The sequence below is a fragment of the Nannobrachium achirus genome (genome assembly GCF_963921795.1).
Source record: "Nannobrachium achirus genome assembly, chromosome: 3".
Taxonomy (NCBI): Eukaryota; Metazoa; Chordata; class Actinopteri; order Myctophiformes; family Myctophidae; genus Nannobrachium; species Nannobrachium achirus.
The window spans coordinates 58,437,878-58,455,900 of NC_137812.1; the positions used below are offsets into that span (position 1 = coordinate 58,437,878).

The window sequence follows — 18,023 nt, forward strand, 5'->3', positions numbered from 1 at the left end:
TAACTATATATATATATATATATATTAATATCATGTCGCTCTGACAGAAAGAAAAATAATTTGAGTTTTACACAGTGGCTGTCTTTATGATTGTAAACACATTCTAAGACTTAATATCAGCCACCTCAATCCCATCCATGTCGGAGGGAAAAAAGTAACCAATCACCCCTGTAGTTTACCAACACATGGAAAGAAAATAGAATCACTGAGCAATAAAATGAGTATAACATACAGTATACTGCTCTGTATCTATGACAGTGTTGTAAACAGAGGTCAATGTTCAGTTGGCAACAAGACATTCACAAACACAAGTTAATCATCACAGAAGTTAATCGCCATGAAGAACTACCTGCAGAATTGCTGCAAATTCCACAAGCATAGGCATTATTTGGGAAACTACTGATACTTGATCAGCCTTATGTGCAGCCATATTCTTAAAGATTGATTTAATTCTGTATCATAAAATATTTCTATGCCAGTGGGCTTTGATTACATAGTAAAGCAATAAACATTCTGTAGACTTTTCTATTATGGCTGTAAGCACCAGGCAACCAGTTTGGTAGAAAGAGTTAAACATCCATCCACTGTAATTTCCGAAAAATATTTACATTCTCAACAGGTAGGTAGGCAAAACTGTGACCAATTCAATAATTTGAAGTGTACACGTTACAGATCTGATGTAACCAGTAAAAATAACAATAGTCACAAAACAATGTAACAATGAGAGGAAAGAAATGTATGTGTAGAAATGACTTCAGGAACTGTCATACAAAATACTAACTCTAGGACAACCACGCTGTGGTTAATGTTGTCAACTGCATGAATAAGGAACTTAGGTGGGATTAAGAACTTAAAAAATACAACATACTTGACAAACATTAAAATAAGAACACAGAAGTAAAAGTAACATAATTTCGCAAACACCAACGTATAGCAGTTAAAGTCGTTTTAGGTGGTCTAGTCTTGACAATTTCACGATTATAAACCGTTTTCTATGCCGTGCAAGCGCCACAACAGTGCAACACAACGTAAACAGGAAGAGGAATAAAACGGAGTGGATAAGATTTCTCGCAGGGCAGCTCATTAGCAGCAAAATATATATTATCCACTCTGGTTGGCAAAGGGTCCTTCTGGAATATACTGTAGACATGTTTTAGGACTATGTAATGCATAGTCATTTGGCCTGCATCTTCTCTTGTGACAGTGCATTGTTAAAGTAAGCGAAATCTGAAAATCTCCAGTGATTTAAGACGACATAAAAATATATTCTTTGTCAGTTAAAGTGTCGGAGCCCTTGCTCTCTCCTGAGTCAGAGATTTTGGCCTACATATATCACCCATTTCAGAGCCAGAGTTCTGATCTCTTGAAGCAAAACAAGACAATATAACCATTAACTAAACCTAATACCATTTTATTACTTAGAATATGTCAGTTTTTCTATTTCCATCTACTGTATGTAGGTTGTAGTTTCTAAAGGATTTTCGTCCTAGTCATGAATTGACTAGGACTTGCCCATAAGTTCACATAGTGACTGGTTTAGCAATCCCATCGTAAAGCCTGATATACTTAGTTGTGCGACGGTGGTAGAACTTGTAGATCTGCTCTTTTAGGTGTGCGACACAATGTGCCGCTCAACAAAGTATAAATCAGGTGTTAACAGTCTGAAGATGTTGTGAAATATGGGGCCTCTGATCCCTGCTGTGCAGCACTGAGCATTCTGTCTGCAAAGGCAGTGTTTTCTACAAGGGATTACTTTGACTATGGCAGAAGGTAACAGTGCAAATTCTCAAGAAACTTTGAGCAAAACATTCTTCTCGTGACAAGGGAATTGAAAGAGCTCTGGGTAATAACATATGTGCGAGTGAAGGTAAGTTATACAAAGAATATACACTACCAATACTGAACTAACCCCTGGAACCAACCGTCAGAAAATAGGTGAATCCTTTATAAGGATGTCAGAACCAAAGTTATTATAGTTTTACATTTTTCATTTTGAAATATTATATACTTTCAATTTCAGTTTAGTTTTGATAAAACTTTCAAGCGGATTTGCTGGTTACTTTCGTAATTTTAGTTTAGTTTTATTTTATAGTTTCATTGAAATATGTATTGTCATGGGCAATATTCAAAAAGGTCTGAATGAATTAGCAAAAATAGATGCAATGTGAGCTTGTAGATCTGCTATTTTTGACTAAAATAGCAGATAAAACTATATGGACATTTTCTCTAAAGAAAACACATTTTAATTGGTCACTAATATGTTTTTCCAATTCTAGTTTTCAGTATTTTGTTAGTTTTAGTTAACTATAATAACCCTGGTTCAAACTTGAGGTCCTTTACATTAATACAAATAATACAAGGGACAAAGAAAGAATATAAAACGGGCTAAACTAAGGCAAAATAAAGCAATATAGCGGGGAGCTTCAGATCACCAGGTGTTGGGCGTGTGTGGGTTATGCACGGGCGTAAACGGGGGGCCCCGGCGGGCTGGGGGGCTCACGGGGGGTGGCGCTGTCGCCCTCCGAGGCGCTGGATTCATCGTCGTCATCCGTCTGCTCCGCGCTGTGGTACAGCATGAGGACCTGGGTCTTGTGAGTGATGGTGATGGTGCAGGGGCCCTGAGCCCACGGCTCACCATCCACCTGCATGGGCATCCTGGAGCTCTTCAGAACCAACTGCAGCGGGGAAACAGCCGGAGGGAAACATTCCGTTTAGGGCTGTCACGATTATGACATTTTACATGACGATTAATTGTCACTCAAATAATTGCGATTAACGATTTAATTGTGTTTTTGTCGTTGACAATTACATTTCTGTTTGGCTTTTAGGCTTTGAAGTTGCACATGGCAGATATGACACATAACCTAAATACACAAAGAAATTACTGACATATTTGACAACTTACTACTTAAAAAATAACATTGATAGTGGAAATAGACGATCTACAAGCTCACAACGATGCGACGCCTTGTGAGCTTGTAGATCTGCTATTTCCACTATTTTTGACTTATTTAACATTTTTCAACTGGAAACGATTATGACGATTATGAAAAATAATCACAATTATGTCAAATAATTGCGATTAGACGATTATGTAATAATTGTGACAGCCCTAATTCCGTTACAAAGGTATTCCTTGTAAAATGAATGGTATGCTGAGGAAAATTATGGAATTAGCAATACATACTTGATCATACTAGTCTAGCACCCCCACAGTATACTGGGGCATAAAACGCAAACAGGATGTGTTGTTAGGCCTGTCACAATTATTACATAATTGTCTAATCAAAATTATTTGACATAACAAGCTCACAACGAGTTGCGATGAGAATATGTCAGTAATTTCTTTGTATATTTAGGATATGTGTCATATCTGCCATGTGCCTAAAAGCCAAACAGAAATGTAATTGTCAACGATAAAAACACAATTAAAGGACAACTTTGTTTTTTTTTACAACAAGGGTTTATATTTAAGATTGTAATTAGAGAAAAGATGAATGTTAAAATGCTTTCATTCAATGCTTTCTATCGTTTTAGCCATTTTAATGATGTTTATTTCAGTGTTTGGGGCATGCATGCAAGTGGCTAAATATGCCTTTTAGACACAATAAGCCGGAGATTTCTTTATTACTATTTACAGTAACACTACTATCCCCCATATGTAAAATGTCAATCGTGACAGTGTAGTGAAGCGAGTATGCGTTGTCACCTCACCCTGACAGTGTGAGCCTGACCCAGCCGTACAGGGTTGGCCAGCTTGACCTGGATCTGAGCACAGTGGAATGAACCAAACACCCCCACCACCTCCAGCAGACCATCATCCAGCCTGGGGAGGCAGGGATTTACACAAGAGGAAAAGTGTGAGGAACCATGAAAGATGGTGAGATACATAAACAACACCTACAGCAGTGGTTCTCAAACTATTTCATGTCAAGGACCCCCAATTTAATATGCATTTGGTTGCAGGCCCCCTATCTGAAAAGGTTTTGTGCCAACGACCTCCATATAAGTATATGTCACCGCTAGATCGAGAATCAATTAGATCGAGAACCGGAGCGCTCGTTGTGCGGCGCGGGGCGGAACAAGCGGTCGCTTTGATCCACAACAACGACAACGTAGCGTCGGCAGGAATGATAGCGCCTCACCCCACGGAGGTTAGGGTTAGGCATAGTTTTACTGAGGTTAAGATTAGGGTTAGGGTTAGAGTTAGGCATAGTAAGCTAATGGCTAAACACAGCTGAGCTAGGCTGGTAGATAAACAAAGAGGGGTCGCAAACGAGTGACGTCAGCGACTACACAAGTGAATGGCTGTTGTCGCCATCTCATGGTGATTACGCAGAATTACACAGGTGCGCTGATAAGAGACTATCAAAGTGAATTGATCCAGGTGGCGGTAGGGTAGGGGTGTGTGGTGAACGACAAAACGAGTGCTCTTACCACGATCTAACTGAGTTACCCAATCTAACTGTAACATATATATAACAGATCTTGGCTATTTTCAAATAGCCTATGTATACACGGTTAAATGTTTAAACAGATTTTGGTGGGGACCCCCTGGAACCCCCTCAAGGACCCCTGGGTGTTGCCAGAGCACACTATGAGAACCACTGACCTACAGAACACAGCTATATTTGCATTTCCAGGTAGCCATGTGGTCTTTGCATGAATTACTATTCAGAGAACACAAATATACTACAGCATCTGCCTGAATGCTAGAGCTAAAAACACAACTGAGCTATAATTATTAAAACATCAACCACGTCCTAATGTACAAAAAAAACTCCAGTTAACTATGGGCTTTATTGTCCAGACATCAAGGTGCTTGTAATTCCCTCGTAAGAAAGTGCAGGTAATGGTATTACCGTGTTGGGGGGCAGGGCTCATCTCCCATGCCTTCCCACAGTCTGCAGCCCCCTCCCCAGTAACCTATGTTACAGACAATGATGCCCTCCAGACTGGGCAGTGCCACTCTCTCCCCGTCCAGCTCCAACTGGGAGAAATCACATACAAAATTACAGAGTAAATACAAGGTGAGAAAGAGGCACTACTCAAAGCAATGTTGCACGCACATCGATGGAAACATAGTTAATACATTATTGAGTTGTTTTACAATTTAATTTAATTAGTAATTTTTAAAGATACAATCTGTAAGTGTTGTTTGTTGTCTCCCTCTTCTGACGGAAAGAGGTCATACATTGCAATGATGTCTAAAGATGGCAGAATATCTAGTGTCCGGCTTCTGCTTCAAAATAACTACCCTCAATGGAACTAATTTCTTTTAACCCTAACCCTTTTTTTTTTTTTTTTTTTTTTTTTTTTAACTTTGTTTATTTGATTTTCAAGTGAAGCATTTAAGGCAATGAAGTGGTACAATAATAAGAGTAGCAGCTTCTTTTGTACAAACATCAAATATACAACAGTGGTATGAGGATTGAAAATTTCACCCAAAACAACAATTAAAAAAGAATATATACATAATATAGGATAAAGAAAATATGTTATTACAAACAAGCAAGCACAAAAAAAAACAAGACAACAACCAAAAAACAAAAATAAAACAAAAACATCAACATCAGTCAAACAACACATCCACGTCTTATGAAATCCATATAATCCGCATAGCAGGACAACACACCCAACACAGCAAACCCATCATATCCAAACCCCAATGGACCTCCTGTATCCTTATAGTATGTCCTCAACCAGAGATGGATTCAGGTTCGTACCAAAATGAAGGAAAGGACCCCATAGGAACTAATTTCTTAAAGATGCGGTGCCATGATAAAAACATGATGATCAGGTAGTATGATTATACTAGGAGGAAGAATTTTTTCCAAATAATAATCAAGCGGATCTCAAAACTTCTAAGATATTTGCTTTCATACTGTATGTGTACATGTAAATGGACAGATTATCAGCCCAGAATACAACAGCTATGGAGAGAAATGCCCAAGTCACAGAGGACAAAGCACAGAAACAAAGTGATATTGATCATAGTAATTCAGTAACATAGTTACTATACCTCAATCCTCTTATCCAGATCCTTGCATTCCTGCAACACACAATCTTTGGTGCCGTAAAGGAAATACACAACCTGGGAACACAGTGGAAATGTATAAATTAATAGGTGTATACTCTTTTGTTTACAATGTTTCAAGTCTTTGAAACAATGTACAGTAGCAAATTTGTTTACAATATGCAGTACCCATGTTTGTCTTATCACTATTTACAAAACACTGCCATGGTCTGTGTCGTTCAATTTACATTTACATTTTAATATTCAAATATTCTTTTCATATGGAAATGTTTTCAAAATTAAGTAGGTCTCCCTTTCTCACCTTGTTGATGATGCGACTAGAGAAAAAGGAGGGCGTTTTTTCTCTGTGAGTGTGGAAGTTCAGTGCCATCAGAGCATCTGGCCCCATAGAGAAGTAGTTATTCATAGACAGAACCTGGAGAGAGAGCATAATGTCACCTGTATCTTTGTATGGTCAGTGTAATTCTGTGAGAAGTAGGTAAATAAAGTAGTAGTAGACAAGGATGCACCTCACCTTTGGTTTACGAAAGTAGAGGCCTTTTGAAGGCGCTACCTGTACTTTCCACCTGAAAACATCAACTGTCAATTAACAACTTGAACACAAACATTTTCAAAATAATTTCCAAAATAGCAGATCTACAAGCTCCTTTTCTTCCAGCTATAACAACATGCCCAGAACTGGGATGCCACGGTTCAAATCTTTAACAGTAATGCCATATATAGTGACATAAAAACAAAGCCAACCATTAGTCTGGAGTGAAAGACAAGTTGTATCATTGCCTCACCTGTCCATTTTAACCACCTCTGCCTCCAGGACGTTACGTAGAACCTGTTCAACAGGGATCTCCCCAGCGTATCCAGCCCCCCAGCCCAACGTATTGGACAGGTCATTTCCTGTCCCCAGGGGCAAAATGGTCACCCTAGGAATAAACTGGTCATGGCCCTAACAAAATAGGAAATTGAAAATATGAGAGCAGTAGTGAACAGGGTAAGGAATGCATGTTATAATAAAGAATGAAGCAGAGGTCAAGCTAGAAATGTAAACTGCCAACCACAATGACAGGAATGATTACAATGTGTTGGACTTTTGGTATTGTAATGCATACCATGAATGATACTACAGTATCATTTTGTGTTATGGTGTAAATAACCCATTAGAGCTTGACGTTGCATCACTTCACAAACACATTAACATGCTGGGACTTAACAAGCATTGATGATGAATTTAAATCATCTGAGAAATCACACAGATGACCACTGCACAGCAGAGTTCTCACAGGACAAACAGGGCTATATAAGGTGACTAAATGCTATTAGACCATTTTGTTTTTGTTATTTATCCGTCTTATTTAATGCTAATGATTTCATTTCTTAACACAGACAAACAAATACCGTAAAATGACAGTGCGTGCCTGCCTGCACAGCAGATTGTGAACAAATAGTGCGCAGTCTGCTCACACAAAGTTCAGTACAACTGACAGTGATCATCATTTTAGAATCCAATCCACTTCAACTAATGACCAATACCTACCGTAAATGATCAACAACTAGGATGTTTAGAAAATGTGCATAGTGACACTGTCTGTTCATCAATCACCAGTATTTGAAGGGTGGTGTGGAGTTGCGACATGTCTCACCTTAAGCTTCATGGTGTCAATGGCATCCAGCACCCAGCCCACAGTGCCATCCCCTCCACACACAAGCACCCTAACACTGCCAGGGGGAAGCAAGGTGCACAGCTGGAGGGCCTTGGATGGAGACAGCTCTGACAGATCGAACACCTGGAGGAGGAGAGGAGAAACACAATGTAAATTAATAGACATGCGTAAGAAATTCAGTACAGAAAAAGAGGCAAGATTTGTGCAGTATGAGGGAAAGACTGTATATTGGGAGGAGGTGAATCTACGATGATATTGCTATACTGTACCTTGTGTGGGCCACTGACTATTAGTGCATATACAGGTACAATACAGACAAACCATGATGCCCTCTAGTTTATGAAGAAATATTGTCATTCAAAATCATTTTTAAACTCTATTGTCGTCGTTGATATTTTGTTAACAGTCTATTTTTGACAGTCTTATTTGTAGAAACTTGGCTGGCTTGTAGTTTATGCCTTGTAAACATAACATTTTTTCTTCCATTTGTGATGATTTTTGGAGAACAATTTGTATTAAAATTTGTTTTTAATGGAACATTTCTTTGTGACCCAGGGCGGATGGCTTTGACATAAGGACTTCAGTACTTTATAAGCGCAGCAGGGATACTGACCTGAACGGGGTTAAGGACTGTACGAAACTCTCCCAGCAACACCTCGCCCATGTTGTTACCGCTTCGAGTGTTAGCCAGGACTAGCACTGGAGTCCAGCCACTACCACAGGCAGAGGCCAGCTACAGCCACACACACACACACACACACACACACACACACACACACACACACACACACACACACACACACACACACACACACACACACACACACACACACACACACACACACACACACACTTAATACCATTGTGTGAAATAATATGTCAGCATCTCAGCAAGTGCTATCCACAGCCTTCAAGGTGCCATTTATAACGTTCAGAGTTCAGACCTTGCTGTATTCATCAGGATGTCTGCGGCGGAGCTTGTTGACATGGTGCAGGTAGAATGGGGGGATGATGAGGCTCCGGAATTCTCCCAGGTCACAGGCCCCGGGTGCCAGGCTGTCCATGCAGTCATCATGCACCGTCATCTGACACCACACACACCTGTGGGGGAAGAGAGGGGGGCACGATTTTGTTCAATGTCAGAAGTGTAGCCGAAAACTTCCTGGTTTTGGTAAGCGTGTGGACCTAAAAAAAAGAAAAAGCACTTTCAAAGAAGCAATCATAGTAAACAGTTAATAACAGCTCGTCCATTTAACTCAAGCCAAGTAATTAAAGCCAAGACATTAGATATTTGTGTACAGTAGAGTGGAATATGTTACACCAGTGTTTCTCAAATGGGGGTATGTGTACCCCTAGGGGTACGCAGAGGTACTACAGGGGGTACTTGAGAGAGAAAATGGAAAATGTTTAATAAAACATTGACACATGTATGTGTAAATACTGCTCTGTAAAGTTGTAAACCAAATGAAGTAAGAATTTTGACTAGCACAACTGTTACTGAATAGAAAACAATAGGCTACTTTTATTTTCAACATATTGATATCAAACCAGGACTTTTGATGTCAGTATTGTCTAATCAAAATGTTATTGTTTAAAGGGGGTACTTGGATTCAGCAATCAGGAAAAGGGGTACTGAAGCCCAAAAGGTTTGAGAACCACTATGTTACACTATAATGAACATATCTGCAGTGGCAGCAGGTGGATTCCCTACTCTTCCATTGAGAAATGTAGAACCTGGTGTCATGGTAGGAGTACGACACCTACTAGTTGATGGTGAGCAGTACTGCCTGTAGCTCATATGCGCAATATATCCCCTGGGCAAGAAGGGATTCTGCCTTGGATCTCGAGCGAAACCTGTGATCTAATCCCGGGTGAGACATGAAACTAAAAGATTGTTGCATCAAGGACTTTACAGTGCATTATTACCTGAAGTCGCACAACTTGGGCTGGGTCCCACACTGTTGTTTACACACCGCACAGTAGCTGGCGAGGGGGACGTTGCCGCGGGCCCAGCGGTGCTCCATGGTGTCGTGCTCGGTCGGGGCCATCATGATCTCCTTGCAAGGCAGGCTGCGGTCGGCCCGCCGCAGACACTGCTCGTCGGCGCACAGACCGCAGCAGTCGCAGAAGGCACCCTGCATGATGTGCTGGGAGCACACACAGCAGTACGTGGGCTTGTTGAACAGGTCTGTGACGTGCCAGCCATGCTTGCTCTTACGGAAGAAATCCTGGGGATGGGACGATATGAACATTTCATGTCACCATTTAATGGCCTGTCAACTCTCCTGGATTTCCCAGGAGTCTCCTGGATTTTGACCCCATCTCCTGGCATGCTCCTGGATTGGCAAATCTCCTGGATTTCTCCTGGATTTTGTATCAAACTCCCAAAATTCACCAGAACACAGGAAATTACATCTACTATGTTAATTTTCTTCTGGGGGAGGACCCCCAGACCCCCCCGCTTTAGGGGTGGGGGCAATGCATGCAAGAAAGATCATACAGATATTCACTTAAGTAATGACTTAAAGATGAGAAGTCATTATTAAAGATGTCCTTTGCTTCAGTCATCAAATCTGTACACCTAAATTTGGCAGTTTAGGCTGAAATTGTACCCATGCTAGTAAAGCAAGCCTGATAAAAGTATCAAACATGCACAAAATTCACCACAACACAGGAGATTAAATCTACTATGTTAAAAAAATTCTGGGGGAGGACCCCCAGACCCCCCGCTTTAGGGGTGGGGGCAATTCATGCAAGATCATACAGATATTCACTTAAGTAATGACTTACAGATGAGACATCATTATTAAAGATGTCTTACTTTGCTGCAGTCATCAAATCTGTACACCTACATTTGGCATTTTAGGCTGAAATTGTACACATGCTAGTAAAGTAATCCTGATAAATGTATCAAACATGCACACAATTCAACAGAACACAGGAAAATATATCTATTAATACGTTTTAGGGAGAGCACCCCCCAGACCCTGGTTGGGGAGTTCCGCGCACCCCCAAAAAAATAAATCTCCTGGATTCTGACAGTCCAATGTTGACAACTATCATAATCGTAAATCGCAACTTCTTTGGTCACGATAATGGCATTATCGTGACCAAAGAAGTTGCGATTTACGATTATGATAGCGATAATCAAAATATTCCCAACAGTTGGGGATATTTTGATTATCGCGATCAAACGTCCATTATCCTGGACCAAAAATAGCAATATCGGATAAGAAATTTGATAGAGTGAAAAAAAGACTGTATCAAGTATGTTATTTCCAGGTCCGTTTAACCAATGGCCAGAGAATTTAAATTTTAAATGGTACCGGATAATGGATATGCAGCTTGTGAATTGATCCCAGTGCATGACGGAGGATAATCTCGCGATTTAAATCTCCACAATACGATTATTGTGAGTGTTTTTCATCACGATAAAATGCCATTACCACTGGGCACGATAACTAGCCTATATCTTCCACCATTGTATTTTTTATAGTTGATGATGTGAACACAAAACTATATGAATGTTTGTATAGTTATACCATGCCAAGACGCCATGTCTTTGCTGTCTGGCCAGTGATGTATATCGGACCAGGCAGTTACCCATATATGGAGACTCCTGGTACCCATATATGGAGATCCATGTACTGTATATGGAGATATGTAGCCCTAGAATGTCTGTGATCATTCATATAGACTTTGTCAATATGAGATTACACTAAGTGTCAATCGAACGAAAATCAGAGACATTCTAGGGCTAGGGGATATGCTGCGAGACCCCAAACATGCTTACTCAGTTATTTGTTATGTGAAAATTCTATGACGTATATCAGAGATCCCTGTCTGAACCAGCCTCACAGATATGGGCTGTCTTCCTCCATATACTGTATGGGCATTCCCATATGAAGTCCTGTTAGATATGGGTGATATCAGGGATCTCCATATATGGGCATAAAATTATGTTAGAGTGGTTCCCATCAAATCACAACATACAATTCCTTTTATGCCCATACATGAAGAGTGTCTGAACCAGCCACACCACTGTGATGTCCCCTGTTTATGCCCATATATGGAGATCCATGCTCTGAGTATCTGACATCACTGTGATGTCACATGCGATGTCACGGTGATGCGTCAGGGGAACCACAGTCAGTGTCAGGGAAGGCGTTATACGGACAACCTGTGACGGTTCTGACCTACGGTCGCAATTATAGTGTTCAATGTGAATGGCCCTTAAACGATAATAATGATTATCGTGGCAATATCGTCTCGTCATCCCTACCTTCATGTGCGTTTTCCTCTTGGAGCGCTGGGCGCTGCACCACAGCGTGATGATAACAGGCACGATAACGGCCACGGACGTCCAGAACAAGAGCGTCCATTCCTCTTTGGAGCCTCTGTGGTTGTGGTGGTCGTCGTTCACCTCGCCGCCCCCAGCCTCCCCGCACATGATCGTTCACTTCAGACGGGGGGAGGTGGATGGATGAGGGAGGGCGCTGTGAGGTCGCGGTGACGGCGATTTTAGGCAAGGAACGAACGGAACGACGCACGTTCAGCCGAGCAGAGATCAATCTGTGTTGAGCCCCTATGTAAACAACACAGCCGACTGTGTGCGGGGCGCGGGCATCATTGTCCCCAGTAGGGTTCCCATTGTTATCATGTTATTATGAAACGACCACTCCAGTCTTCAGATGAAAGAAGGGAAAGAAAATCCACCACCTTGCTAACTCACCAGGCTAACCTTAGCATCCGCAGCTCTGAACTCCAGCGCCTGATGTTGGCTGCTGCCTGCCTGGCTGGCTGTTGTTGCTGCTGCTCATAGATAATCTACCGCTTCTGGTTCATTCTCTACTTTGTACCCAAAACCTCGCGAGAGTGTCGATTGCCAAAAAAATACAGATCTACAAGACAACTATGCGTCGAGTTGCGGTTCGCTGTCAGCTTGTAGATCTGTACTTTTCCGTACAGGACACGGAAACGGAAACAATGACGCAGTTTAATTCTCTGATGTGCAGCATAATCAAATTATGAATCACTCAAACAAGACAGATCCGTTAGATTGAACCGAGGTCTGAAACTATATATAGACTAGCCTTGAAATGATTTAGCTAAAAATGTTAAAGTATGATATTTTTGTTGTAGAGTCTACTGATACAACAAAAATATAATATAACCCCCCCTCCCCTTTTCCCATTTTTTTTAATATAAAGCGAACTAGATGTTTAGTGGTCGTCAAAACATGAAACAAGAATCAAGATTGATCAAAAGGTAATACAAAAATGTTAATATCTCAGTCATTTTAGTATACATTTAGCACTGGCAGCCAGACTAGCTTCAGAAAACCAAAACACAATACCGGTAATGTGGTTTTGGTCGCCATCTAGTGGTCAACATCATAGTTGCCGTGATGTTTCTTAAAGCTGCGCTCCCTGCAATCCGTTATCTGTAGCCTACATAATAAATAATGTCCTACTCGAGATTTGAAGTGAACCCGCGCGGGAGAACGACGTTTCTACCGCTTTTCCGGACTAGTCGGACACTGTCAGAGAGATATTGAACTTGTTATGAGCTTGAGGCAGTACTACTTGTCAATCAGTAGGCGTTCTACCCGATGGTAGGTCTTCATTAAACCTGCGTCACAATATATAGTAGGGCTAGGGAGAAAATTTCAATTCAATTCAAAGGGCTTTAGTTTATTGGCATGAGAAAATACGTTTACATTGCCAAAGCAGATCTGAGTGTACACAATACAATACAATCAGAACAAAATATGTACAGGTGAAAACAGTTTTCATACATCACGGTTACATGCAGGCAGAGCAGGGATATAGACCTATACAATGGTTTTTAAGGTGGTTGGGTTTCATTTGATATCCTTCTCCTATCACAGCAGCTCACGAATCTTGCTGCTGTGTTTGCACATTGTTTTACTTCACCCAGCAGGTATGGGAGTTTTTCATCATTGGTCATATTTTCAAACTCTCCTTGGGTGGTGGGAGACACCCACTGCAGACGTGCTAGTTATATCATATTCTATTAATATACAGATCGGTTAAAATTACGTTTTAAAATATTTAAAATAAATTCCGGATTGCAGCTTCAAATTAAGGCAACATTTGTAATGAGATTAATTATTTCATCTTTGGCATTAAATCAAATAGACCTGTGATGTAGCAGTAATAGAATAGCAATAGGTGTATCATATTACTTTTTTTTTGGGTGACGTGACGTATAAGGGAATCTTAACCCCTTTCCACTTGTGAGCAGAACCTCAGAGCAGAAGAGCAGGGACAGAAGAGAACATGAAGAAGTTTGCCGTGTTTTTCCTCTGTGTGGTCCTGTTGGCCATCTACACAGGTAAGATAATATTTGGGGCAAAACGATGCAACCTTTATTTGGGATTGTGCATTTTGATTAATTTAATTAAGATAGGCCTAAGCTACTTTCAGATTAAACGGTTTGTATTTTTTAGCTTAGTTTAGGCTATGTGATTTGCTTTGCAAAGAAATAGAACATGCCTGTAAGACATGAATTTTGACTAACTACAAAATGGTAATTTTATCTTTTCTTGTAGAAAATAATTATATTTCATTTTACATTAAACAGTGAACATATTGATAACAATAAACTATCATTAAATTAAATTAATTAACCTTTTTTATTTTATTAACATACATATTCTTATGCATTCCATTCCTTTTCTTTCAGTCCAGACATTCCTCTGTATAGAATTAATACACATTCCTGCTTAAAACAAATTAAAATAAGTAAAAACTGCCTTAGAAAATGTGGATATTTTGGAAAAAAAAAGAAAAAGGAAAGAAAAAAAGAAACCAAAACGATAATCTATATGACTAGCTGAAGAATGTAGAATGTGTTGGTGTTTTGCCACGTCGCTGTGAGTGAGAGGCAGCTGTACCACTGGCCTTGTGTTGACAGAGCCTGCTTCATTTCTCTGGCAGAGAGGAAGAGTGAGCCAGCTTGGGCTGCCTGGGGTCACGTGCTTCATGGGCCATGCTCCCCAAGGAGAGGGGAGGATGAATGGGCACTTTGTTGCCTTCCCCTCAAAACCCTGCCTCCTAATGCAATACTGAGTCAAAGAGAGAGAGACAGAGACAGAGAGTCCTCGTTCGGCAGAGACCTCTGTGCATGCAATGTATTTGTGTGTGTGCATGTGCATGTGCATGTGCCGTGTGTGTGTGTGTGTGTGTGTGTGCGTGCGTGCGTGCGTGCGTGCGTGCGTACATGCGTGTGCATATGTGCACCGTGCGTTAGGGCACATTGGGGCAAGTCCCCTGGGACTAACTTTGTGGGATAAACAGACATACATGGACTGGCTAAACAAATCACCACGGCCACAGCCGGTCACCCCGTCCACCCCTAAAGCCTATGCATCCCTGACAGACAGAGGTGTACTCATGGGATTATGTTTACACAGTAAAATACTCTGAGCGTGCCGTGTACAAATGTAACCAAACACTCTCTCAGAGTTACTAACGGATAAATTAACATTTCTTGTGCTCACATAGGAAAATCACAGTGTAAAAATGCTTTCCAAACAGCATTCACAACAGTAAGCCTAATTGACACAGTCCTAATTAAGAGGGACAAATGATATACGATGTGCACCTTACACCTCACTATGAAATAAATATATTTGATGAAAGCTGAACAAACAAGCCAGCTCATGAATAGAAAACATAGGAAACAGGCTGCATACATCCTTCACATATACTGTACACAAGGGTGGGGAAATGGCTTACAAATGCTACTGAATGGTTCTAACATGTGAATAATATTTTTCTTTTGTTTTTTTTGTTTTTAAATCCACAGATTAAACAGCAAATTATTGCATTCATTTTTATTTATTTTTTCCCATCCCTCTGCAAGATGCTAACCCAATCATCAAGGAAAGCTTTGCCAAGCAACTTCTCCGCAGCAAGAGGCAAGAGAGGCCAAGGAAGGCCGGCCACCCTGATGAGCCAATGAGGGTAGGGTTTAAAGTACAAAGAACACAGAGATACACTATCAGAGGTGAAGAGTATAAAGTCCCGGGTTGATTTAACTCTCTGAGTTAAATGAACCCTCAGGATGTTACTGGGTGACACCTTTCTGAGATTACTTATTTTAAACTAAGAGGAATTATATATTTTCTACTTTAACTCTGCCTTAAAAAATGTAATAGCAGGACTTATAGAATAGTGAAATATACCTGCTCATCGCCATCAATACAAGTTAATATTATGCTGTACTGTACATTCTCTTGACATACTCACTTCTGTCATTTTATTGGGGATCTTTCTCTTTCTTTTTAAGATATTTTTAGGGCTTTTTCTGCCTTTATTGATAGATGTATAGTAGGCTGACAGGAAACGGGGGGGGTTACACTCAGCAAAGGTCGTCAGGATCAGGACTCGAACATGCGACGCTGCAACGTTGGATTACCAGCCTAGGTGCCTGGACCACTACCCTGTGGCCCAGGCCATATCCTCTGTTTCTGTAAAAACGGGAAATTGTCTATATCATTCTACCACCTCAATACAGCACATTTTTCTTAACTAACTTTAATTATCAAATTCACTCACACCTTGACCCCTGTTTCTTTACCTCTTTCCATATCCTCCATCTCTGATTGTTATGAATATCCACTTTCACTCATGGTGTCCCTATTTTGGGTCAACACTCAGAATTTCTCTCTATAGAGTTCCCTCTGTCCCAAGCCCCTTTTCCACTGGCCCAACACCACACCACTCCACACCACACCACCCACTTGTGCCAGGTTTTCCACTACAAGGACCTGGTTAGAGTGGTGTGAAAGTGGTACTAAATGTGGTACTAAAAAGTATCCAATCTAGAGTAGGTCTGAGCTAGGCCAAACAGGGCCAAACACTTCATAATGACTGACTTTTCATTTAGACCACCAGGATATAGTTGTGATACATGATAATAGATTCTATTGTGTTATAACCACTATTATAATCTATTATAGTGTATTATGATTATCATAGTAATACATTAATACTTTATAGTGTATTATAATCACAGTTATAATCCATATTATGCATATAATTTAGGATAGTTGTAATACAAATTTATATTGTATTATAATCACAGTTAAAAGGGTAAATTTGTTTTTTACCGATAGGGGTACTTTTGTGTAATGGAAAATGTAGATATTTTTATATGGTGCGGTGTGGTGTGGTGTAGTGTGGTGTGGTGTGGTGCTAAAGCTGCAGTCGAAAAGGGGCTTTACTGACTCTCTCTCTCTCTCTCTCTCTCTCTCTCTCTCTCTCTCTCTCTCTCTCTCTTTCTCTCTCTCTCTCTCTCTCTCTCTCTCTCTCTCTCTCTCTCTCTTTAGGAACATATGCTCCACATGCAGGCTTTGGATCAGAGGGCCCAGGAGACCAATCTGGAACACTGGTTGAACCCACACTGCTACCCACGCTGTGACAGGAACTATGGATACCCAGTCTAGTGATGAAACACATATACTGTAGGTCACTATAATAGCCTACTCTCCACTCAGTAGGCTACAGGATATTATTTAACAGAATGTCAAATTATCATGCACAGTTGCACACACACACACAAACACACACACACACACACACACACACACACACACACACACACACACACACACACACACACACACACACACACACACACACACACACAATACGCTCAGGAAAGCAAGGCTTATTTACATTGAGGTCCTTTTTTTAACTCATATAGATATAACATTGAATGACAGACAGAACACAGTACTAACAAACAAACAAAACAAAAAAAAACATGATGCAAAAACAAAAGGTAGAAGTTTACTGTTAACAGTTTTGAGTGGCAGAGCTGTTTTAAAGGAAGTTAGGGATGTACTCTCCTGCATGGTTCTGCAAGGCCTTCGGTAGGGCGTTCCACATTTTAGTGGTATAGCAGGAGAACGAATTTAACCCTTTGTTTGAGCCGAATCTGGGTTGAACATGATCTGTGGAGTTGCCTCTGCATTGTGTTGTGATTGTGGACATCCTTGACGTTTTGGAAGTATTTTGTCAGGTGGGTATCTTAGTGGTGTATAGTGTATCTTGTACACCAGGCCCATTGCAAGATGCTATACTCTGTCATATAGCCTATACTGTGAGACATGCACCCCACGCTTGAAAAGTGAAAAGGGGTGAGGTGAGCCGAAAAGGGAGGTTAAGCGGGACCCTAATTAGTTTGTTTTGGGCTGTTTGGAGCCTTTAGGTGTTGAGATTCCAAAGTCAAACTCCATACCTCTCTCTCTATCTCTATCTTTCACACATGCACAATGCACATGCTGCAAACATTTT

The 18,023-nt window shown here is 40.6% G+C and overlaps 2 protein-coding genes across 2 annotated transcripts; one reads left to right on the forward strand and one right to left on the reverse strand.

Moving 5' to 3' along the window:
- Window position 1: 1 nt before the first annotated feature.
- On the reverse strand, window positions 2-12,483 carry dgke (diacylglycerol kinase, epsilon). The gene is made up of 12 exons (XM_080722211.1): window positions 11,978-12,483; window positions 9,622-9,923; window positions 8,640-8,796; window positions 8,309-8,428; window positions 7,675-7,818; window positions 6,823-6,980; window positions 6,552-6,603; window positions 6,339-6,452; window positions 6,023-6,094; window positions 4,863-4,990; window positions 3,715-3,826; window positions 2-2,675 (listed from the first exon to the last, which is right to left on the reverse strand). Exons 1-12 carry the CDS (start codon window positions 12,143-12,145, stop codon window positions 2,454-2,456), a joined length of 1,749 nt encoding a protein of 582 aa, XP_080578337.1. The 5' UTR covers window positions 12,146-12,483; the 3' UTR covers window positions 2-2,453.
- Window positions 12,484-13,997: 1,514 nt separating this feature from the next.
- Window positions 13,998-17,170, forward strand: cUnh17orf67 (chromosome Un C17orf67 homolog; the record flags this gene model as incomplete). The annotated part of the gene is made up of 3 exons (XM_080721850.1): window positions 13,998-14,052; window positions 15,586-15,686; window positions 17,054-17,170. The coding sequence occupies 3 exons, from the start codon at window positions 13,998-14,000 to the stop codon at window positions 17,168-17,170; spliced, it is 273 nt and encodes a 90-aa protein (XP_080577976.1).
- Window positions 17,171-18,023: the final 853 nt, after the last annotated feature.